At 42.0% G+C, this 24,028-nt stretch overlaps 1 protein-coding gene across 7 annotated transcripts in view; it reads right to left on the reverse strand.

The window, feature by feature from the left end:
- The window catches only part of CTXN3 (cortexin 3), a 225,543-nt gene that overhangs the window by 102,166 nt on the left and 99,349 nt on the right, over nt 1–24,028 (reverse strand). For 3 of the 7 annotated variants that reach the window (XM_089684756.1, XM_089684759.1, XM_089684755.1), the window contains one exon: nt 249–1,015. The exons of 1 other annotated variant lie outside the window; for it this stretch is intronic. In XM_089684756.1, the coding sequence (XP_089540882.1) occupies nt 675–968 (294 nt within the window). In that variant the 5' untranslated portion in view covers nt 969–1,015 and the 3' untranslated portion in view covers nt 249–674. Of the gene's footprint in view, nt 1–248; nt 1,016–18,677; nt 19,176–22,310; nt 22,439–24,028 lie in introns of those variants that run through there. 3 more of the 7 variants (XM_089684760.1, XM_089684758.1, XM_089684757.1) reach the window with 3 other exon arrangements.

Below are 24,028 nucleotides of genomic sequence, written 5' to 3' on the forward strand. Positions count from 1 at the left end.
AGTTGCATTATTGAAATAAATGAACTTTTGCACGCTATTCTAATTTTTCGAGTTTCACCTGTATATATAAAATCAGTATATTTTTCTACAGCTAAACAGAATGTGCATAAGGACACTTAAAATATTGATGATGTTGCATTTCCCTAAAAAAAAAGTTAGTCATGCCCAATAATAGAAGTTGTCACCATACTAGTTTTCTAAACAGCAAGCAATAGGCAGACACTAATAAGGACAGAGAAAGAGCGAAGTTTATGGGAAGAGTGCATTTATTATTATTGTTCTTGATGTAACAATTTAAATTGTGTTTGTGGGTATGATGGTGCTTTTTGATTCAGGTTAGCACACCTGAGAAAATTTTTAGACCATGGCCTTTAAGGCATCAGTTAGAATAGTATTAGGAATCTTGACTCTAAACCATAGTGAATCTTAGAATCTAGTATTTGTGTGTTTTATCTTACAGCAGTGCTCTACACATTTAATTTAAAACACGAGTATTGGAAAGGTGGTTGTAAAAAATCCCTGTAACACTAATGTTTTAGATATGTATCTCTACTACAAAAACTCCTTTCTTCTCTGTATTCAGGACAACTGATTTACAGCCCTATGTTTCATTTCATCACTTTTATCTTGGAATTATTTCACCAAATCCAGGAAAGCATTAGTGAGTTTGGTCACTATGCAAGCGCATAGTCAAACTGCCCTTTTTCAAGTCCATCTACTCCATCTGCCCAGGTAGAAGTTGGCATACTCCTGTATGGGTCAAGAAGGATCCTGAAACACCTGACAATGAGGACACCCAAAATGATAAATAGTAAAATGACAAAGGCAAATGTGGTCTTTTGTTCCAGTGTCATTGTGGGGCCATAGGATGCATTCAGCGTAGGTAACATTGTGGAAGGTAAAGTCTCTCCATCCATCGTCCAGGAAAATGGAAACAAACAATTCCAGAATGTCTTTTTCCTCTTCATAACTTCTCCAAAGTCATGATGGAAGTACTTTGACTTGAACTGAGTGTCTATAAAAGAAAGAAGCCTAGGTCAAGTATAAAATACATTTTTTACACCTAAGTTTTTTTTACTTGTTTTTTTACAAAAAACACAGAGAAGCAGATATGAGCATAGCAATCAATCAGCTTCCAGGTTTTATTGTCAAAGTTTAATTGAACAAGCGAAGTTAGAAGCTGATTGACTACCATGCGCAACTGCACCAGATTTTGCACTCTCCAGTTTTAGTAAATCAACCCCTTTTTTAGCAATACAGATGTTCAGACTGCAATGCAGGTGCCTTAATATACACAATATACACATGTTCTACTTGCAGCAGTTTAGGCACGTTTTGCATCAGGGTTATAGAAATATCTTTGATGACTTTTACTGCACTAAAACTGCCCTGGGAAAAAAGTGATTTTTACTCATACAAGTGAGTGTGTGCGTCTTACAGTGCAGGACAAACCTTTTTACTCTAGGGATTACACTCTATGGATAATGGGTCTTTTAAATTATTCCATAAAAACATTTACAGTGTTTTAATAGGATCTGAAATGTCTGATTGTTAGAAAACATGCCAGATCATATTCAACAGAATAGCTAATATATATATATTTATATAGACACACATACACACACACATACTATATTGGAAAAAGTATTGGGACACCTGCTTTTACGCGCACTTGAACTTTAATGACATCCCAGTCTTAGTCCATAGGGTTCAATATTGAGTTCACCCACAGTTGGCAGCTGCAACAGCTTCAACTCTTCTTGGAAGGCTGTCCACAAGGCTTAGGAGTGGGTCCATGAGAACGTCTGACCATTCTTCCAGAAGCACATTTGTGAGGTCAGGCACTGATGTTGGACAAAAAGGTCTGGCTCACGGTCTCTGCTCTAATTCATCCCAAAGGTGTTCTATCGGGTTGAGGTCAGGATTCTGTGCAGCCTGGTCAAGTTTTTCCACCCCAAACTCGCTCATCCATGTCTTTATGGACCTTGCTTTGTGCACTGGTGTGCAGTCATGTTGGAACAGGAAGGGCCATCCCCAAACTGTTCCCAGAAAGTTGGGAGCATGAAATTGTCCAAAATGTCTTGGTATACTGACACCTTAAGTGCTCTCTTCACTGGAACTAAGGGGTCAAGCCCAACCCCTGAAAAACAACCCCACACCATAATCCCCCCTCCACCAAACTTTACTCTTGGCACAATGCAATCAGGAAAGTACTGTTCTCCAGGCAACCACCAAACTCTGACACGTCCATCAGATTGCCAGATATAGAAATGTGATTTGTCACTCCAGGGAACACATCTCCACAGCTCTAGAGTCCAGTGGTAGTGAGCTTTACACCACTGCGTCCGACAGCTTGCATTGCACTTGGTGATCTAAGGCTTGGATGCAGCTGCTCAGCCATGCTAATCTGAAGGTCGCATGAAGTTTGAAGGTCTTTAGCTATTGACTCTGCAGACCGTTGGTGACTTCTGCGCACTGTGCGCTTCAGGAATATTTAGTTGCAAGGACGTCTGATGACGAAACGCGTAGGGAGGAGCTTGTGGATGTGACGTCACAACGTTCCCTGATCTGTTGGCGTCTGTGGATGCCGGAGGAGTTTGTGTTCGTTTTCTGCTGAGAACGCTGTTTTGTGCTGGTGTCGGCTCAGACACCGTTTATTGTCAGTGCAATGATTCATTTTAATAAAAAAGTTGTTTTAAACGTTACTGCACTATGAGCTTCTCCTCACTTGCTTTCTGAGTACCATTCTGAGCATATGAAGAGTCGGGTGCCGTACGAAAATACTCCATATTGCTGATAATTCTCCTGAAGAGTATTTCTCCCAGAGCACAAAGCGCTTATGCTGATTTTTAATTTGATCAGCATATTGCTCTGCTGAGTTCATTCAATTTATTCGGTGGTGGATTGTTTGCACGGTGATTTTGGTCTAGCACAGAAATACTACTTTGGAATAGAATATTGTTCATGACACAAAGAAAAAGATTTTCTTGTATTGGTGTTGGACTTTTTTTGCACATATATTTTTTGTTCACATTTATTTGGACACTATTAATATTCATTGGCATATAGATTTATATAATTATATAGTGTGGATATATTTGCAATTGGGTTGATATTTTGAGCGCAAACCTATTTTTTCATTTATGTATACACCTTAAAGGTTAGGTTGTACAGCTATTTATAGTTTTTCACTATAGTGTTTAGTTTATTTTTGTGGCGCTGTCCATATTTTTTCAATGAAAATTCACAGATGGACTTATTGCACAGGTGGCAACCTATCACGGTACCATGCTTGAATTCAGTGAGCTTCTGAGAGCAACCCATTCTTTCACAAATGTTTGTAGAAGCAGTCTGCATGTCTAGGTGCTTGATATTCTTGATTTTATACACCTGTGGCCATGGAGGTGATTGGAACACCTGAATGCAATCATTTGGAGGGGTGTCCTAATACTTTTGGCAATATAGTGTATATATATATATATATATATATATATATATATGATTAAGAGGGTGGACAGCATCAGTAGGTAAATATGGTTGCCTATGCAAGTAACCAGCACAGTAAGTATATACTTGCAGATAGTAACTTTAATTTTTTTTTAATGAAATACTGTATATGAATGGGTTTTTTTTTTTTACAGTCCCTTTTATTTTTTTTAATTACTTTTATTCCTAGCACAAGAAATGTAAACATCCCTTGCAATAGAAATGGCTGGTGCTCATTATGGAGACATCTGGGGTCAATAAGACCCCAGATATCTTCTCTACCCTGGAACGCATGAGTTAAAAAAAAATTGATCTCTGCTTTCCAGGGGAAAAAATGACAGTGTTCACATCTGCCAGAATTGGATGTGATGTAGTGACATTGTTTCCAGCCTCCCAGGACCATAGAGAAGGCCAGAGACAATGCATCCCCTCCTGCTGCCTGTAAAAGTAAAGCAGCAGCTAATCAGCCACTAGGATGGCTTTTACATTTGAGAGAATCACTGGCTGAAAAAAAAGATACAGGAATGATATCTGTATCTGCATGCCTCATCCTGAATCTCCACTTCAAGTCCAGGATGTCATATGACATCCTACTGGCGGGGAGTGGTTAAATCCCTTCTGAGTGTTTTATTTATTAAATTATTTTTACACAAAATAGCAAAATTGAAAGGAATGAACAGGCATGTGAAGAATAAACCTATAGACAAGGGTACAAGGTTGTAATACTAACCACTAGTTGGTATAACAAAAGATTTGATAATCAGTAATTGTATAGGAGATTATTTATTTATTTATTTCAGGTACTTATATAGCGCTGTCAATTTACGCAGCACTTTACATATATATATTGTACATTCACATCAGTCCCTAACCCTCTAGGGACCCTAATTGCAAAGCATTAAATAAAAACATCACTATCTGTATAAATATCCCTGTTACTTAATGCAATTTTTGTGATTTTCTTGACAAACGTTTTAGTCTACCTGTCATAAAAGCACAAAATTGGCTCCAGGACTAAACTGTAGGCACTGACAAACCTTTATTTGTTTTCCTTGGTGCCCCAAATACTCTAATTCCTCAATCATACTTGCAACTCCCTGATAGTGCTGAGGTCTATTATTCTCAGATTTTATAATAAAAATAAAACTTGTAAAAAATTTGAAAAATAAAAAAAATAGAATATTAATAGGAGCCTCTTAAACTCTCAGTATCCTTTTAAAGCAAACTGCACCTTTCTCATTATCTCCAATGCATTTTGAACATGGAAAAACATGGAAGGGGATTGCAGGCTTCCTCAATACCTACCAAGTGCCTCCAACTGCACTTTTCCATCAATGAAAAGAACTCTATGAATGGAGGATAGGCTGATGAATGAAAGGTTCATTCTTCTATTCACAGATCATTTTCATTGATAGAAACTATAGTATAGCTTCTATGGCTGCAAGAAGGGGATGGAAAGGACAAGTGAAGTATACACTCTTGATGGGTGACTGTGACAGATCCAGTTAAACATCTCCCACAACACTAGAAGATTAAGGCCCCTTTCACACGGGACTGATCCACTTTGTTCAGCTGGAATTCTGTCCACTGATCATTCGCTGAGCTGAGCTGAGCTGCGCTGAGCAGAGAGGGTGGATGACAGGTCTTTGTCCACTCCGTTTATGCAAAGGGAACACAATCTGCTCTATTCTATGGGTGGCCGGGAGTAAATGGACCAGCTGTCCGTTTAAACTTGACTGCCCTTTGATCCAAACAGCCTAGACAGAGTGAATATCCGTTTACACCTGTTTGTCAATAGAGATACATGAACCATCCGATCAGATCCGCTTGAAAAACTGACAGGTGGACCTGATCGGATTCCCGGTGTGAAAGGGGCCTATGGCTTCAGGGGTATGGGGGGGTAGAGGACTGAATATTTCAACTATGGAAGCAACCAGCAACACAAAGGACACTTCACATTGAATGTAAGTACCATCCCCTATGTTGATTTTTTTTTTAATGTAACTAAACAAAGCCTTTAAATTAAAGTAGAATTAAAAGCAAAATCTTTTATTCGTTTTGGATAGAATAAGGGAGGGTTATAACCGCTCTAATTTTTTTCAGCCATGTGTGTCCTATTGGGAAGATTTCCCTTCACTTCTTGTCCCCTGGCCAAAACAGGAAGTGATAGGAAATCCTTTCAAAATGAGGGAATCCCTGGTTTTCCTAAGGGTCACCAAAACTAGTCTCAAAACTCCCAGTTGGAAGATTTCTCTTCTATATCTGTTCTGGTGACAACCCAACATTTGAGATTTTATTTCATTTTTGGTGATAATGGTAAATAAGAAAAAAAGAGGGTGAATCTTCCTAATAGGGACACAGACAGCAATAAAAACCTGACAGGTGTTCTAATCCCTCTCCACTCTACCCAAAACTAACAAAACAAAGGTGTTGCTTTTAGCTTTACTTTAAGTTATAATTAAGATACATGTTTGCAGTTTATTTATTTTTCATCTAATATTCCACCTTTTATGTTTACTCAGTAATGGTTTACACCACTGTTGAAAAAAATAAATACAAAAAGGAGACCCTTTGCCTAAGGCCAAAAATTCACAAAGCACCCTGGCTGCTTGCTAATTCATAAAGGTTAAAGTTAAACTATAGGAAAACAGCTAAACACACTGGTGAATATATATCAGTGAAGGAAATAAGTATTTGATCCCCTGCTGATTTTGAATGTTTGCCCACTCACAAAGAAATGATCAGTCTAAAAATCGAATGGTGGGTGTATTGTAACAATGAGAGACAGAATAGCAACTAAATATTCAAAAGGAATGCATGTCTAACAAATTATGCACTGATTTTCATGTTCATGAGGGAAATAAGTATTTGATCCCTTATCATTCAGCAGGATTTCTGGCTACCAGGTGTCTTTCATACAGGTAGCAAGCTAAGATTAGATGCAGTCTCTTAAAGGGAGTGCTGCCAATCTCATTTTGTTACCTGTATAAAAGACACCTGTCCACAGGAGCAATCAAACAATCAGATTCCAAACTCTCCACCATGGCAAAGGCAAAAGAGCTGTCCAAGGATGCCAGGAACAATATTGTAGACCTACACAAGGCTGGACTGGGCTACAAAACTATCACAAAGCAGCTTGGTGTAAAGGTGACAACAGTTAGTGCAATCATGGAAGAAACACAAAACAACTGTCAGTCTCCCTAGGTCAGGTGCACCATGCAAGATCTCACCTAGTGGAGTGTCAATGATCATCAGAACAGTCAGGAAGAGAGGATGAAGTCGGGCAATCTAGCAAGGACTGCGAGACAAAGAAATAGTCTATAGGACTGTATGATGCATGAACTGCAGAGTAATAACTATAGTCTCGCTCTGAAGGATATTGAATATGCCAAACATCCACTAGGTGTAAGTCATGCAAGCACGACTTAAGTTGAGGTAAGGTCGAGAAGGAGAGAGAAGATTTACCTGCTGAAGTGTCCAAATCTGGAGAGAGAGCGACATTGAAGTCCCCTCCGACAATGAGCAAGGAACCCCAAAAAGCGGACAGCTGGGAAAGGACCTCCGTAACTAACGGCGCCTGATCAAGGTTGGGAGCGTAGATGTTTGCAACTGTAAAAACAAAATCTTGGTATTTCAATTTAAGGAAAAGGTAACGACCAGTTGGGTCAATTAGGGAGTCCAAGACCTCCGGGTCAAAAGTATGATGAATGGCTACCGACACCCCCTAGACCTAGTCTGCGGATTAGTACTATGATACCACTGATTATAGTAATGATTGCGGAGGACTGGGATACCATCGGAGCGAAAATGAGTCTCCTGAAGTAGTAAGATCTGTGTGCCATATTTATGGAAATGGTAGAGCATCTGGCTCCACTTCTCCGGAGTGTTAAAGCCCCTACAATTAATAGACAATTTTATCAGAGTCATATTTGGTTGTGGGGGAACAAATAGGAAAAAAGAGTGACACCAAAAGAGCTCCGCCGAATCGCCCCCAACCCCAGAAAGAAGAGGGAAAAAAAGGGGAAGAAGTCGAGAAAAGAAGAACAGATAAAAAGAGAAAAAAGGAGAAGGAAAAACTACTAGACAGGCGAGCTATCAAAATAACATACAGTGTAATACTACTCAGTACACTGAAGGGCTAGGTGGGGAACATCGGCGCATGTATCTGATCCCGGCCCAGGACTCCCACAAGCAAATGGTAACTCGAGGAAGGTCACCCATTAATAATGGCAACCGGCTCTACAAACGTATGCAATAATCCCTCAAACAGGCATGAGAAAATAAGCTCCCGTCCCCAACAAATAAAAATTAACAAAGTATGGCAAAGACGGGGTGTGGATAAAACAAACAAGGAAGGGCCTGAAGACCATAAGGCTACTGCCAAAGGCATCCCCGCCCGTCACGGCAAAACCGCAGTGGCGATACCCGGGGATTAGCCACAGGCCACAGCTTCAGAACCTTAAAAAAAACACAGAAAACCAACAGGCACAAATAAAAGGCACAAATACAAGATACTAAACCAGCAGAGGTAGCCGTCAGAATGTGCAAAAACTGTAGAAAGAGGAGTAAAGGGAGAGGCCTCCCACTTCACGTAGATAAGGGGTCATCCCTCCGGAATCTGTTGAGAGGAGGATCTGGAACGCTTCTTCTTCTTGCGATCGCACCGCTCCCAGGAAAAGGGGAAAGGGAGGCCTGGGGTCAGAAGTTGAAGGGGACAGTCCGGGAGGGACATCTAGGGCAGCTGGAACACACCAAAAAATGTAGGCAGGTCTCCAAGGGTGCGGAATTGGGCAGATTTACCGTTCTGCGAGGCTTGAAGCTGGAACGGGAACCACCACTGGTAGTGGATATGCCTCTCTTGCAGCATCTGAGTGAGAGGATGCAGAGCCCTACGCATGACTAGAGTCTGGCAGGAAAGATCAGGGAGGAGCATCACCGGTATTTCGTTAAATAGGATGGTGTCCTGCAGCTGGCCACGCGCATAATGGAGTTCTTGACCTTAAAGTAATGGACCCTGCATAGAGTATCACGGACAAAAGGCGGATTAGGATGTCTTGGGCCCATTGTGCGATGTATGCGGTCCAACTCAATGTAGGTATCTTTAGGTTATTCAATCTCTTCCATACGCACACAAATATCTTGTTTAAGATCAGAAATTTCCTGTCTGTATGTGCTTTCAATACGTTTCACACATTGCTTAAAATCTGCCTTTGTAGGAAGGGATTTGATGTAGGAGTGCAGGGATTTCATGTGGGACTGCAGATCCCAGCCATCCTCAGAGCAGAGATGCTGGGGAGGGGCTGCGGGATCCCTGTGTGCCCTGGGTCTGCTGAGCCTGTTGGAGAGGGTCCCCAGGAGGAGAGAGAGAGGGAGAGCCCAGTGGGCTTACCTGTCCTTCATCTGCCAAGTGTCCTGTAGCCATGGGGGATGAGGAGGGAGGAGGTGCCGGTGCCATCTTGACGGTCGGGGCGCCCGAGGCCTTGGCCTCAGAACGGGTGACAAACCGGCTTATACTGCCGCCAGGCCGGCCCCTCGCTGCTCCCCGGGGGGATGGTTTTTCCCCATGTGGGGTGGATGCAGAGGACGGTGAGGGAGAGAAGATGCCTGCAGTGGAGGACCGGGTTGGGAGCTCAGCAGGAAAGCTGCTATGGCTCCATGAGCCAGGCCACGCCCCCTAATTTTTTGTTGTTAATAATGGACTTGTCAAAGACTGTCTCCTGTCATTTTTTACACTTTATTTTGTGAATAGGTAGCGGTACCATGTACCCCATACTCATTCTCATGGAGGGTGGGCCAGGATCTGGGGGCCCCTTGTAAAAGGGAGCTTCCAGATTCCGTTAAGCCCCTTGCCCGTGGACCCCAAAACCATCAACCACAGTTGAGGGGAAGAGGCCCTTGTCCCCATCAACATGGGGGCAATGTGCTTTGGGGGGGGAGCCCATGTTGAGGGCATATGGCCTGGTATGGTTTAGGAGAGAAGGGGGACTCTCACTCATTCCCCCCCCTTTTCTGAGCTGCCAGAATGCATGCTCGGATAAGGGCCTCGTATGGATTTTGGGGGGGACCCCCATGCCATTTTTTTTTATTTTGGCATGGAGGTATTTTGGCAAGGGCTTGGTATGGATGGGGGGCGGGACCCCATGCCGTTTTTTTAAAAAAAGTTTTAATTGTCGGGCAATGCTGACAATTCTTTTGACATTCAGCTGTCAGTGGGGAACCCCGTTGACAGCTGAAACATTAAAGAATGTTTTCACTACTAAAATACCGCATGACTTCATAATAAAACTCATGCAATATTTTAGTAGTGGTATCTTACTGTATACTCAGATGTGGTAAGACACCGCTCAGCAAATTGTCCATGTTCGAAGTTCGTGTTCAAACTTTTGTTAGGTTTGAATGTTTGACTGTGGACCGAACAGGGGGGTTTTCAGCCCATCACTATTCCTGTGATAGGGAAAGTAATGGTGGACTTGTGCTCTCCACCACAACTCCTAAAGAGATAAAAGTTTTCAGAATTGAAAGTTTTTTTTATTCTACAACAAGATTCTCACTTCTATTTTTACTGTAAAGCATTGAGGCTCGGAATGTATAGGCATTTTCCCCTGAGGCGTTTTTTCTCTTTCACTTTTCTCAAATAACAAAGTAACAGTAATTGTATCAGGGAGTAATAGTAGCTCTCTAGTCAGTAGCACACTGATGGAATAGTAATAAACGGTGTATTACTGTCAGGTCAGTCATTTCAGCGATTTTCCAAGTAAATAAAACATTTCCAGGCTGAATAAACATATCAAGCAAACACAATGGAAATAATGTACCCCACTGAAAAGAGCTTTGCCAGCAGAGTCCCAAAATGATACATAAGGTGACTCAGCAAACAAATGACTCAACTAAAGAAGTATTTTTAGAGAAATCCATATTGTTTTTAGCAAATGTCATTTACATTTTGTTATCAACTTTTAATTAGCATTTTTTTTCATTGTTTATATAATCTCCTCAGTTTGGACATTCATATTAAAACATTCTTTCATGTCACTGGTTTAAAAAAAAAAAAGGCCCAGGCCCTCCTATTAAAGAGGTTATTCTGTCTCCCCCCAAAAAAGTAAAACGTCAGCAGCTACAAATACTTTTAATAAAAGGTCCTGACTTTTAATAAAAGGACACTTACCTGTCCAGGAATCCAACGCTGTCCTAACCCGGGCCGGTTCTTCTCCAGTTTTTGGGTCCTCAACACCAGCATGTTTACTTCTCCTTGCAGCTTCAGAGCCAGCTTCCCACTGTGCATGCATGAGCCGATGTGTTCTGGAAGACTGTAGGCAAAGGGGGGGGGGGGCAAATTTCCTAGGTGATCCAAGCAGAAGTGGGAGCGGATACCTCTCAAAGCCAGGTAGTCCCCCCAAACAAAAATAAACGTGTCCAAAAGTAGTGGTAGTGGTGGGTGTGACAAATGTGGTGCCCGACACCTGCCCTTCTCACCAAGTCGTGACAAAGGACCAGCCAATCTGACACTGTGCTGCCACTTGCACAACGCCACTCTCAATTGCGCCCTACACAGAGATTTTCCAGCTCGCGGGACCACAATCTATGAGCCAGCAGCCTGAGAGAGATTGTCACTGGGTTAGTTAATTAAGTAATTAACTCTTTAAACTGCCGCCACCGCCTTTTTACTATGAAGGGGGAAACTCACAATCATAGCAAAAGCACTATGATTTTAGTATAAACGTCTGCAACACACACTGTCACCACAGACAGGTATATTCAGAGGATTACTATCAGTAGCACCCTTCAAGAGACAGGGATTCTTTTGTTTCCAATTAAAGACTTGGAGATAGTTTTAACACTTTTCAGAATAGGGTTTATTAATGAAAAGGTCAAATGGTGCAAAATAAAAAAATTACAGAAAAGGAGGTCCAATTGTCCAAGCAAAAATGTTGCTGTGGCTCTCAAGTCCATTACGATATTCCTTGGTTGATGTTAAATGAGAGCTTGACTACTAGATCCTGTCCGTTCCTTTTCTGTGATATCAAGGGGGTGTGGACAGAGACCAACTGACCAATAATCTGGTTTAGGGGATGGGTGCTGGGAGGTCACTAAGTTTATGACCAAGTCCCAACTACAATTTAATAATAATATTATTATTAACTTCCAATACATGCAGGTGGTATTCTAGCATCTGGTAGATTAATATTCAGAATTATATTTTGAACCCAGGGATACCAAACACAGTGTACCTTGCCACCCAGGAGGCAGGAGACTGTTTTCTCCCCTTACATATGTGCTAACATAGTCATGTATGACCTTGATTTGTTCGGTATGATATTCCCCATTCAAATATATACCTAATATTAATGTGTCCTGTTCCTGCTGAATTCTATGAATTGTATCTGGAATTGTTACATTGTGGAATGGACATTTTATGGCACGCTCTGCATTCCTAGAGCCTTAATGGTCTTACACGTCATGTGTGACTGCTTGACTGAGTTATTATTGTTTTACGATAGGGGCAGAGGAAAGTGTTTTTCATGGTTCATGGAAACAGACATCCTGCCAAGACCAAGTAGCTGTTTACAGCTCTAGCCAGGTCTGGACGCTGCGTCTATTTGTGTTTTAGTTAAGATTAGAAGCTCTTTTGCAGTTCGTTAAAATGTACAGCTACAAATTTCACAGTTTTCAGGAGAGCGGGGAGGAAGATCATTGCTCATGAAAAACAAAAATGACTGTCGCGTACAGCTCCATGTCTCTATTGAGCAGAATCGTTATAGTGGGGGGTTGAGTTGGGGGAAAAGGGGAACTTCTCCTTTTGGGTAAAGTTCTCCTTTAACTTTTTGACTTTCTCAGTACAGCTGAAAATCTAAAAAGGGCTCCATGAGTAGCAAACTTTTTATTTTGGGGGGGGGGCATTTTTTATTTTATTTTCAACTGGTGATTTGGCCAGTAACATACCACCTGTCTTAGGATGGTTACACCCGCTCATCCACTGTATCTATGGAGGAGCAGCTTAGCTACGTGGAGAGAGTAGTGTTAGATGGACTTAGAGTTAAATGGACTTTACATTAGTGATTAACAAATTAAAGCCTAACTCCAGGTGAGGACCCATTCGCACATGCGTTTATGTGTGTTATGGCAGGCAGTAATGTGCATTGCGTTAAGGCAGCCTATTCAGTATGAATGAACTGTCAGCACACCACAAGAGATGAAAAAGTGTGTGTGACTTTTTTTTTGCAGTACACTACAATGCACGGTTTCTCTATTGTGGTGTGCTGCAGTTTGCTAATCTTTGGGCTCCACTGTACAATGCGTTAGGGTGTAATTCACAGTGAATGGAGTGGCAATGCACCACACATAGAGCAGGTACATTGCCATGTGTTGTAGCAATTTGCGCTAATGGTTGCATTTTAGAGCATGCTGATATAACGTGTGTTGGAAGGCAACATGTTTTTATATCAGACATATGTGGATATTTACTGCCTGGTTAACAAAGAGCCATTTGGACTGTTGCATGTCCTCTTGGAATGTCAATAAAACAAGATTATACAACAGGGCATGTGTAATAAAAGATTGCATACCAAACTCCTGATCCGGGGAGTTTACAATTACCCCCTAGCTACAGGGCATGGACATAAGAAAGCCGCAGCCCAGATTTCCTGGTGATGCAGAGATTAAAATGACTTTTGTATGACTTCTAGAAAGAAGGAAGGAACCAGATGTGGACTGGAATGTTGACCTGTGTCAAGGCATTTTGATTGCAAGGTGCCACTGTGCCCCAGCGGAAGACAGCAACATACTTCCTGTTCCTGGAGGAAGGTTGGGGTAATACCATACTTCCTAGTGATTAAGGTGGACAGCCCCTTTTAAGTTATGGATTGTCGTTCATTGGACAGAGGACTGCACAGGGTGGCCAGAGGGTGTCTATGTGGGTTGTGTTTGTTAGTGCTTTAACCACTTCCCATCCGGCCGGATGGTGGCAGTGCAGGGGCGGGTTGCCGTTCATAAATGGTGCCCGCCATTTTGGACTGTGGGCGCTCCCTGGGAGCGCACGGCACCGATCGCTGTACGGGACCACAGTGTGAGGTCCTGATAATGTGATCACTGATTGGCCAATCACTGATCACATGAATAGGTGTAAGCAAGATGCAGGGGCGCACTGACCATTTGGAAACTCGGGCACTGCCCGAGGGCCTGGGGTCAGTAGGGGGCCCCATGAGATGCCCCTGGTACCTTTTTCATAGGTTTTTTTGAGTTTGGGCAAGGGCACAGGGGCCCCATGATCCCCTATTGCCCGGGGGCCCCATGAGTTGTCAGTCCGCCCCTGGCAAGATGTCACTTCTGACATCGTTGCTTACTATGTGTGAAATCTGTGAATGATCACAGAGGTCACATGGTACAAGGCTATTTACAACAGCCTTGTACCATGTGACAATCTGTAACCAATCACAGCTCACACAGTATTTCTCAATGGCTGCAAGAATGCAGCCAGAGAGGAGGAGAAATGATTGCTTTTACAGCCTTTATGGGTAAGAGTTTCTCTCTGCTCTTGTTCCTGTTGTTAGCTCTCCCTTAAATAAGGGAATGTTATCCTCCTGTTTTAATGCTCCTAATGATGATTGTTCCCTGACACTCCATTGAGTGTACTGAGGGCAAGAGATTAGCTGTTGGTTTGAATTTGATGGCTTCGGCATTTCGTTGTAGACTTGACTGAAGAAAGGAGCTATTTGCTTTAGCTTAATGATAGAAAGAATATGTGTAATATTTAAGATTGCTGTTTCTAGATAATTCAATTTTCAGCACACTCTCGATAAACTTTATTGGGCCTGATTTTATAGCTTTAGAGACAAAGATTGCACCTAATAACATTTTTATTGAAGTAAAGTTACTGTACAGTTGTAAGAAAAAGTATGTGAACCCCTTGGGATTACGTGGAGTTTTGCATGAATTGGGCATAAAATGTGCTCTGAACGTCATCTAAGCCACAACAATGGAAAGAGAATTAAAACATTTGGGAATAAATCTAACCCTATCCTCAAAGAACTTATATAGAGCAAATTACTACATCCCCTTATTAAATGAGATCAAGGATGAATTAACCACTTCCCAACCGGCCATTGCATATAAACGGCCGGACGGTGGCAGTGCAAGGTCGGGTGGCCGTTTATAAACGGCCTCCCCGCACCCTGCTTATGCGTGCTCCCTCGGATCCGGTGCCCGCTGTGTTCTCCGCTGTGTGAAACACCAGTCGTCGGACGGGACCTCTGTACGAGGTCCCGAGCATGTGATCACTGATTGGCCAATCAGTGATCACATGCAAAGTAGTAAGCAAGATGTCACTTGTGACATCATTGCTTACTATGTGTGAAATCTGTGAATGATCACAGAGGTCACATGGTACAAGGCTATTCACAACAGCCTTGTACCATGTGACAAGCTGTGACCAATAACAGCTCACTCAGTAGTTCTCAATGGCTGCAAGAATGCACACAGAGAGAAAGAGAAATGATTGCTTTTACATCCTATATGGGTGTAAAAGCAATCAGTGTAAAAAAAATAATCTTCATCACCCCCCACAAGTAGTACAGTGTCACTATGGTGACACTGTACTGCTAGGGTGACAGTATGTTTAAAAAAAACACATAATAATATAAAAAATGTAAAAAAAATTTTTTTAGAAAAATTACAATTTTTGGTTATAAACTAATTTGGGTAATTATTTTTACTAAAAAGATAACTGAATAAATTTTGGCCAAGAATTATGAAGAACGAATATTTATTTGCAAAATTTTATAAGAAAAACACTTTTTTTCAAAATTTTTGGACTTTTTCATTTACATAGCAAAAAAAAAATCCCAGTGGTGAATAAATACCACCAAAATAAAGTTTTATCTGTCTCAAAAAAATGCTAAAAAATTCATATGGGTACAGTGTTGCATGACCGCGCAATTGTCATTCAAAGTGTGACAGCGCTGAAAGCTGAAAATTGGCCTGGACAGGAAGGGGGTGAAAGTGTCCGGACATGAAGTGGTTAAAATGCCAGGCTCAGCCATGCTCATACGCCCTACAGCAGAAATACTGCTACAGGGTGGCACAGGTGCACAAAATCACGTGTATATATACGTGATTTTGCATTTCCTCGTGTCAATCACTGGGTCCCGGACAGTGATTACTCGCTGGCGCCCGGTGATTGCAGAGGATCTTTGACGAGGAGAACTGTTTGTAAACAAAACAGTTCTCCTCCCTGTTGGCTCGCGCACACTGCTTTGCTTGGCTGTACACAGCACAGCCATACAAAGCAGTTTGCTTACAGTGAAGCACAAACACAGGGCACCTTAGTAAAACACACCCAGCTCACAGTTAACCCTTTGATTGCCCCTCATGTTAACCCCTTCCTGCCCAGTGCCATTAGTACAGTGTCAGTGGGGGTTTTTTTAGCACTGATCATTGTATTGATGTCACTGGGGATGTCAGTGACACCAAGTCAGTTCCCCCCAGTGTCAGAATGCCCGCCGCAGTCCCGCTATAAGTTGCTGATTGTCGCCATTACTAGTAAAAATTAAAAAAATAATTCCAGTATATATGCCGCCATTTGTAAATGCTATAACTTTCACGTAAACCAATTAATTTACACGTATTGGGATTTTTTTAGTAAAGATATGTAGCAGAATACATTTTGGCCTAAATTTATGATGAAATCTGATTATTAAAATAGCAAAAAGTAAAAAATATTGGTTTTTTTTCTCAAAATAGTTTTTTTTATTATAGCCAAAAAATTAAAAATGCACAGGCGATCAAATACCACTAAAAGAAAGTTCTATTTGTGGGAAAAAAGGATGTAAATTTCATTTGGGCACAGCGTTGCATGACCGCGTAATTGTCAGTTAAAGTAACACAGCGCCAAAATTCAAAAAATGGCCTGGTCAGGAAGGGGGGTAAATCCTCAGGAGGGCAAGTGGTTGAGCATTGTGTTTGTTATATCTAGTATACTTAGTATACTACAACTGCCATCTTGGCCTTTGATCTGCAGTTGCCATGGTGCTGCACAAGTGATCAGATATGACACCAGTATTTTGATGGTATGAGAATTCAGTTGAGAGCTAACATAACCATACTAGTAATTGTAACAGTTATCATTTAAAGCATCTTTTAAACAGTGGGTTTAGTTCCACTTTAAAGGTGAATATAAACCAAGGGGTGTATTGGTGTTATGGATAAGTTTGTTTAGTTTTGGCTAATGTTAGGGTAAGGAGAAGGGGCGAACTGACCATTTGAGCACTCGGGCACTGCCCGAGGGCCCGGGGTCAGTAGGGGGCCCCATGAATTGCCAGAGGTACTTTTTTATAGGCTTTTTTTTGAGTGTGGGCAAGGACAAAGGGGCCCCATGATCCCTTATTGCCGGGGGCCCCATGAGTTGTCAGTCCGCCCCTGGTAAGGAGGTTTAGCTTAAAGCTAAACTCTGCAATTTTTTCCCCAATTTTTTCCCCATGCAGTGGGGCTGTGTCTGCACTGTGTGGGTTAACTGCTAGTTTTTGTCTAGGAGATTGGAGAGCCAAGATATGCTCACCTAATGCACCGATCCTTCCAACGCGAGACTGGTCCCTGCCACTCCTGCTTGCCCCCACAGTCTAGCGACCTTGTGCAGGGGACTTTTCCTGACGTCATCACACCCATAGACCATAAAAAAAACTGTGGTCTGTGTCCATCAACCTTTAAATAGAACTTGTGGACATACTTTACAATATGACACTTATACAGCTAGCACTTACATGCCACGTCCTGTAGGCATAGATTCTGGTCCACCCCCTCTATGCCCCACTTTTGGATTTGGCTACATACCAATACTATGTAGTCTTTCCCTCTCCCTTTGCCCTTTCCCTAGTCCCTCCCCTCTCAGCTTGCGCAGTCTTCATTAGAGATACGGATGTGGATTATTTGCCGCCTTGCCCTATGTATGATGACTTGCGGTGTACACTTGGGCCTGCACTCTTGACCCAGGGAAAAGTAAGCTCAGATGTTATTAAACCATACCCCTTTTGGTCTTTCCCACTCTTAGCACCATTTGGCCACACCCAACATTTGGTGCGGCATGCTTTGCTTGTGGCTACTATCGTAATCCGCTGCTTCACCCCCCGTCCCACCCCTTAATAAAAATGGACATGGTCAGTAGGGTGTTCCTGAATTTCATTTTGAAAATCTGGTCGTCTTATTTCATAGCAATAAGCCAAAACTTAGGTAAAGGAGGGGAATCAAAATACAGCCTGTAATTAAAGGAGATGCTTGCAGATTGCTTACCAGAACACCAAAGTTTTCTGCAGACCTGGGGCTCTCTGCAGAACATGAAAAACAAGTCCAAAGCACCTTCCAATGAAGACCTCCTGAGTGACATGGTGAGGTGCATCTCCCACTCTTTGCTGCATTTCTTTTCTGTGTGTGTGTTGGACGTTTAGTGGCAGCTTACACAGTATTATTGTTCTAGATTTAATGGGATATTTTTCTGAAATTGCATTGTCTGATTTTATGTAAAAGGAGTTTGGTGGAGTTTTGCTATAAAGTGCTTAATGTTATTACAAACAATCTTGACCACTGAGAAGCATAGGCTAATTTATGACCAACTAATAAAACAATACCTTGCCCCCCAAAAAGACAGGGAAGCTGATTAAAGCGAAGCTCCAGTCAAACCTAAAAAAATATAAGTCATCAGCTACAAAAACTGTAGCTGTTGACTTTTAAAAAACAGCCACTCATCTGCCCCACGATCCAGCGATGCCCTCACCGCAGCCAGTTTCACCGAATGACCTCGCTCACTGCTGCCAGCATCCTAAGTGTGGGTACCCGGCTGTGACAATTTGTGGCTTCAATGTGTAAGTAGCACTGTGCCATGTGAATGGTCCCATAGTCTTCTGGTACCTGTCATGTGTCCCAGAAGACTACAGGGAGGGAGGGAGAGAGGACAACTTACGCTTCTGATCCTAAGTGGGAGCGGGTAACCTGACAAAATCAGGTACCCTCTCCTCAAAGGTGCCAATTCCTCACGGGGAGCGGAGGACCAGTACTTAAAGCGGAACTTCCCCTTTTGGGTGGAGCTCTGCTTTAAGTTGGAAATAGGGCAAGGCCACCTCTTTATTGAACTTTCTAAATGTACCAAACAATGCCAATCACAATTATGCATACCATACACTTACATACATAATAAAACATAAACTCACACAGTCTAAGAGGCCTGTCCTCACCATCAGTGCCAGACAGGCATTAGGCTGACCCCAGAATTTAACTTGAGGGCATTGCCCATAAAGCAACATCAATTGCTGGCAAGGTAAAACCTCCAATAAAGCTGTGACAAAACATCACGATGGGCGGGAAGGTGGGCAACTCTGACAGCTGCATCCCCTCAGAGCAGTTGGACGTTCCCCAGCGTAGCCTTTTCCTAGAGTTCAGGCTCCACCCAATCACCTCAGGTCTTTGTAGTCAATCCTAAGGGAGCCAATTGACTTCCCTTTTGGGTTCACGCACACAGAGATGCCATGCTTCCAGCAGTCAAGAGGCCTTCATTTGTGTTCTTGTGGTAGCACCAAATTATCCACCAAAGTCTACTAGGAAATTCACCTTCTGGGGTTGTGTTTTACTAAAAGATAATTATTTTGTCATGAAGTGTTGTTGTAGTTCAGTTAGGAGGTCATTCACACCAGTGAACCATAATGTTGTTCCTGTGCAAATAGAACAAATAAAGTTTTAGCTCTGCAGTGTTAAAAAAATAGTCATGTTTTTGTTTTCAGAACCTTTTAGATCTGCATGCTGGAAGCAGATGCCATGTCACCAATGTATTTTGCATTGCGTTACAATGTAACCCAATGCAAAATACATTTATAAAGCAACACTAAATGTAAAACAAATCCCAGATATACAGTTTTTGTATGGTATAACTTTATATTATCTCTGCAGCCTAGAAATGGAAGATTAAAATTGGTTGTCGGGCATCTCAGCACCCTCATATGTCATTATTGGGAGAAATTTCTGCACCTGTTTCCCACATCTGCCCTCACCCAAGGCTATGATAAAAGGGGTTCTCAGAAGAGTAGCCACATAATTACCCAAACCCATTCTTTATATCATCATCATCTTCCACTGGATGTAAAAAGAAGAGGATCTTTGATACATGTACAGCCAAAAAAATATATAATCAATTTTTTTTCAGTGTTGGAGCAGAGCAGGAGGAATTCAGGATATATAGTTGTTGGTCTTTACCTATTCCATATATTTGTTATATATTTGAAATGTAATGTTCCAGTACCTTAGATTTTATTGTGCAGTGCTTGCTTTTAATCAACTCAGCTTAAAGTTAAACTCCATGTAAACAGCTACACCCTCAGCTTAATTACATTTATGCAACTTTATCACATACCAAATGATTAGTAGTTATGTGCAGCCAGTCTTGTGATACAGGCACCTCTGTCATAGATCGTAGCCAGGTCCTAGATCTCTCTGGAAACTATGACGCAACTGAATAATAAGTCATGGTTGCAGACCTCCCAGTCTGTGTTTGGATAAATAAAGTGGAACTACACTGTATCTGAGCAACACAAATGTGCAGAATCGGTGCGAATACCCATGCGATCCAATTCAGACCAAAAAAAGGGTTTCTGCACCTTTTTGGTGCGGGTGCGGTGCAATTTTAGCCATACAAAATTTATGGCTCCAAGCGCACCGCACACAAATCGCACAGCAATGCGGTGCAGTTCCTGTGCAAATCACACGCGATATATGAACCTCATATACACCCTGTTCCAAATTATTATGCAAATTATATTTTTCTCATTTACCTAAATAATTGATGTAAATAACAGTCAGCATAATTCTCATGTTATCAACTATTAAGAGTACAATTCACATTTTATTGAACAAACCTCCTAATGATAACAGGATTTTTTTTAAACATAAAAAACTTACAATGCACTGTTCCAAATTAGTACGCACAGTAAGTTTTGAAACACTTTATAGGTTGTAAAGAACTGAAAATTGTCATTTGTTGTGTTTGCAGCATATTTACTGAAATCAAAAGCTATTTCAATCAAACTTTTAACATTTTAACTTTTTAAACATTTTAACAGGTCACGTTACATTGTAACATAGGACCCCTTATTTGATAGCAGCTTTACAAGTCTTGCATCCATTGAACGTGTGAGTTGTTGAACAGTATCTGCTTGAATTTATTTGCAAGATGTCAGAATAGCCTCCCAGAGCTGCTGTTTGGATGTAAACTGCCTCCCACCCTCATAGATCTTTTGCTTGAGGATGCTCCAAAGGTTCCCAATAGGATTGAGGTCAGGGAAGGATGGAGGCCACACCATGACTTTCTCTCCTTTTATCCCCATAATAGCCATTGATGCAGAGGTATTCTTTGAAGCATGAGATGGTGCATTGTCATGCATGAAGATGATTTTTATTACAGAAAGCATAGTTCTTCCTTCTGTACCAGGGAAGAAAGTGGTCAGTCATAAACTCCACATACTTTGCAGAGGTCATCTTTACACCTTCGGGGACCCTAAAGGGGCCGACCAGCTTTGTTCCCATGATTCTGGGCCAAAACATGATTCCACCACCGCTTTGCTGATGTCGCAGCCTTGTTGGAACAGGGTGGCCGTCCACCAACCATCCACTACTCCATCCATCTGGACCATCCAGGGTTGCACGGCACTCATTAGTGAACAGGACTGTTTGAAAATTAGTCTTCATGTATTTTTCTGCCCAATGCAGCCGTTTCTGCTTCTGAGCATTGGTTAGTCGTGGCCGAATAGACGGTTTATGCACAGTTGCAAGACTCTGGAGGACTCAAAACCTTGATGTCCGTGGGACTCCAGAGGCACCAGCAGCTTCAAATATCTGTTTGCTGCTATGTAATGGTATTTTAGCAGCTGCTCTCTTGATCCGATGCATGGATTTGGCAGAAATCTTCCTCAATGTGTTTTTATCTGCACCAACCCGTCTTTTAGTGGTGCGATGATCACGCTTAAGTTTTCGTGAAATATCTAATGTTTTCATACCTCGTCCAAGGCATTGAACTATTTCACTCTTTTCGGCAGCAGAGAGTTCCTTTTTCTTCCCCATATTGCTTGAAAATGGTGCTCTGCTTAATAATGTGGAACACCCTCCTTTAGTAGTTTTTCCTTAAATTGGGCTCACCTGCCAATCTAATTATCACAGGTGTCCGAGATTGTTTTCAGTGATCAAAAGAGCCCTGAGACACAATGCCATCCATGAGCTAAACTGAAAAACAAAATATTTCATCTTTGTGACACTTAAATAGAATTTTCATAATAATTTGGAACAGGGTGTATGTGAACCCAGGCTTAATATTCAAAGCAGACTCCATGCTTTATTTTGTTGATAAATCTTGTTGGATTCCATCTGCCCTTAGCTCAGGCATGCAGACAGGAGGTTGTGCTTAGCTGGGAAAACCTCTCCTTCCTTCCTGAAGACTCTTGGGATGTAAACCATTTGCCTTTGGCTAGAAACCAGGAAGTAAGTTTAAAGAAGTAAAAAAAAACAAAACAAAAACAGTTTAAAACAAGTAAAAATGATATACTTTCCTATTTACTAATGCTAGCAGCATGAAGATTCAAAATAGTCAATCTTGACTAAGTGAAGTTCCACTTTAAGGAGCAGCAGGAGATTGAGTTAGTTTCTACATATGCTCTCTCCTTAAATTTGTATTATTTATGATATAACATTGCCTGCTTGCTTGTTGACAGCCTCTACAAACTGACTAATTAAAGCGATACTGTTGTCAAACCAAATAAAAGTCTCAAGATCAGTTCCCTGTAATCTAAAAGTATTATACTTACCTATTTGGTGGCCTGTGTCCCTTATCTTCTCTCCATTACATTGCTGCAGCCTTGGTAAGAATCTTCAGCATCCAACACTTTCTGTCCTCTGTTGCACAACAAGGTTCCATCCTTCCGCCCCTACATCACTACAGGACAAAACAAGCAGATTTGGTGTGGCGAGGATGCATGACAATCTACAACAATCAAACTCAGGTAGGCTGTGGTGGTTACACAGAGAGAGGAAACTGCCTGCAAACACTGGCCCTGTTTGGTGTGGTGCCGTTGAGGCACAAAAAGGAGACAAAATCTGGGGAATTCTGGGATTTTTTTTCTGGTGGTAGGACCATTCAAAACTACTTGCACCTTATTCAGGCAAGCATTTGCAACAGTTTCTATAAGAAACACTTTAAGAACCTGAATTGGCTGCAAAAGATTCAAAAAGAATTACCACCAGTTTGCTAATTAATAAATTGTCAGTAATTAAGACCATCTGTGAGCTTGACTGCTCACGTAGATACTACTGGCCAGTAATTAGCTTCCCTACATAGATTCACACAGGAAAGCCATTTTTTGAGTCCATTCAAGTTGCTTATTTTAACTGAAGCTCTGAGGAAGGAAATTTTTTTCAGATCCCCCAAACGTGTTGGCTGTTTTTTTTAGTGTAAACGAATAAATGAATTTGGTCTCTTTTATCCTTTGGTCTGGCCACGGGATAGTCAATGTTTATTTCTGCTTATCCCTGGTCCATTTCAGCTGCCTGCTAGGAAAGCTGAATGTAAATACGGGGTTGGGGATATTGGCTGACATCATTACCCAAATATGGCAATGCTCATTGTTGGGCAATGAGGATTCGCTTGGAAGGATGTTCCAGTTGTGAACCAGTGTGAAATTTCTCCATCAGGCTGCATCCTCTCAACTCCACTCCTTCTCACTTCCATGTGTAATGCCCTCTAGTGTAACATAGGGTTTTTTGTATAGTTAGAGGCTTGCTAGAAGCCTGGGTATGAGTCAGTCTGGGAGTTAGTCAGCAAGGTTACTGCAGTTTAAGGTTGAAGGGCTCTGCAGGTCAGTTCTCTGATACCTCCCCTGCTCTAGAAACTTGGAGAAGTTTCTAGAAGCAGTGGGCAGGGGTGAGGAGGGGCTGATCTGCATACTTAGGAGAATCTGGCCAATCCCTAAGCAGGAGGCCAGGCATGGCGGCTAGGGCAGCCCTTAAATATGATAGAGCCTGGTCAGCAGGGGAATCGGGTAGAAGATGTAATGAGGAAGTGCTGCTGGAGTATAGCCTGGGAGGGGAGTCCCAGAGGAGGGAGGGTCTGTCTACAGGCTGGAAGCTGGAAAGAAGGACTTCCACTGTTCTACAATCTACCAAGGAAAGACAGCCTGTCAGCAGGGAAGGAGCCAGTCCAGCATAAGGCCTGAAAGCAGCCTCACCCTTTACAAGCTACAGGAACAGGACAGTGTGAGTACTTCTACACCCCCTGGGCCAAAGAAGGGAGAGGGCGGTCAGGTACAATATTATTATTATTATTATTATACAGGATTTATATAGCGCCAACAGTTTGCTCAGCGCTTTACAATATAATGGGAGACAATACAGCAACAATACAGTTCAATACAAGAGGGATAGGAGGGCCCTGCTCCTTGGAGCTTACAATCTAGGAGTTTAATAACCAACTAGTTCTCCCTGGGACTACATTGCGTGTGTGTCTCGGAATTTCTTGCCCTGGGATACT

This window comes from Staurois parvus, unplaced genomic scaffold, assembly GCF_062004578.1.
Source record: "Staurois parvus isolate SC_StPar_1 unplaced genomic scaffold, SC_StPar_1.0 ptg000355l, whole genome shotgun sequence".
NCBI classification, from domain to species: domain Eukaryota; kingdom Metazoa; phylum Chordata; class Amphibia; order Anura; family Ranidae; genus Staurois; species Staurois parvus.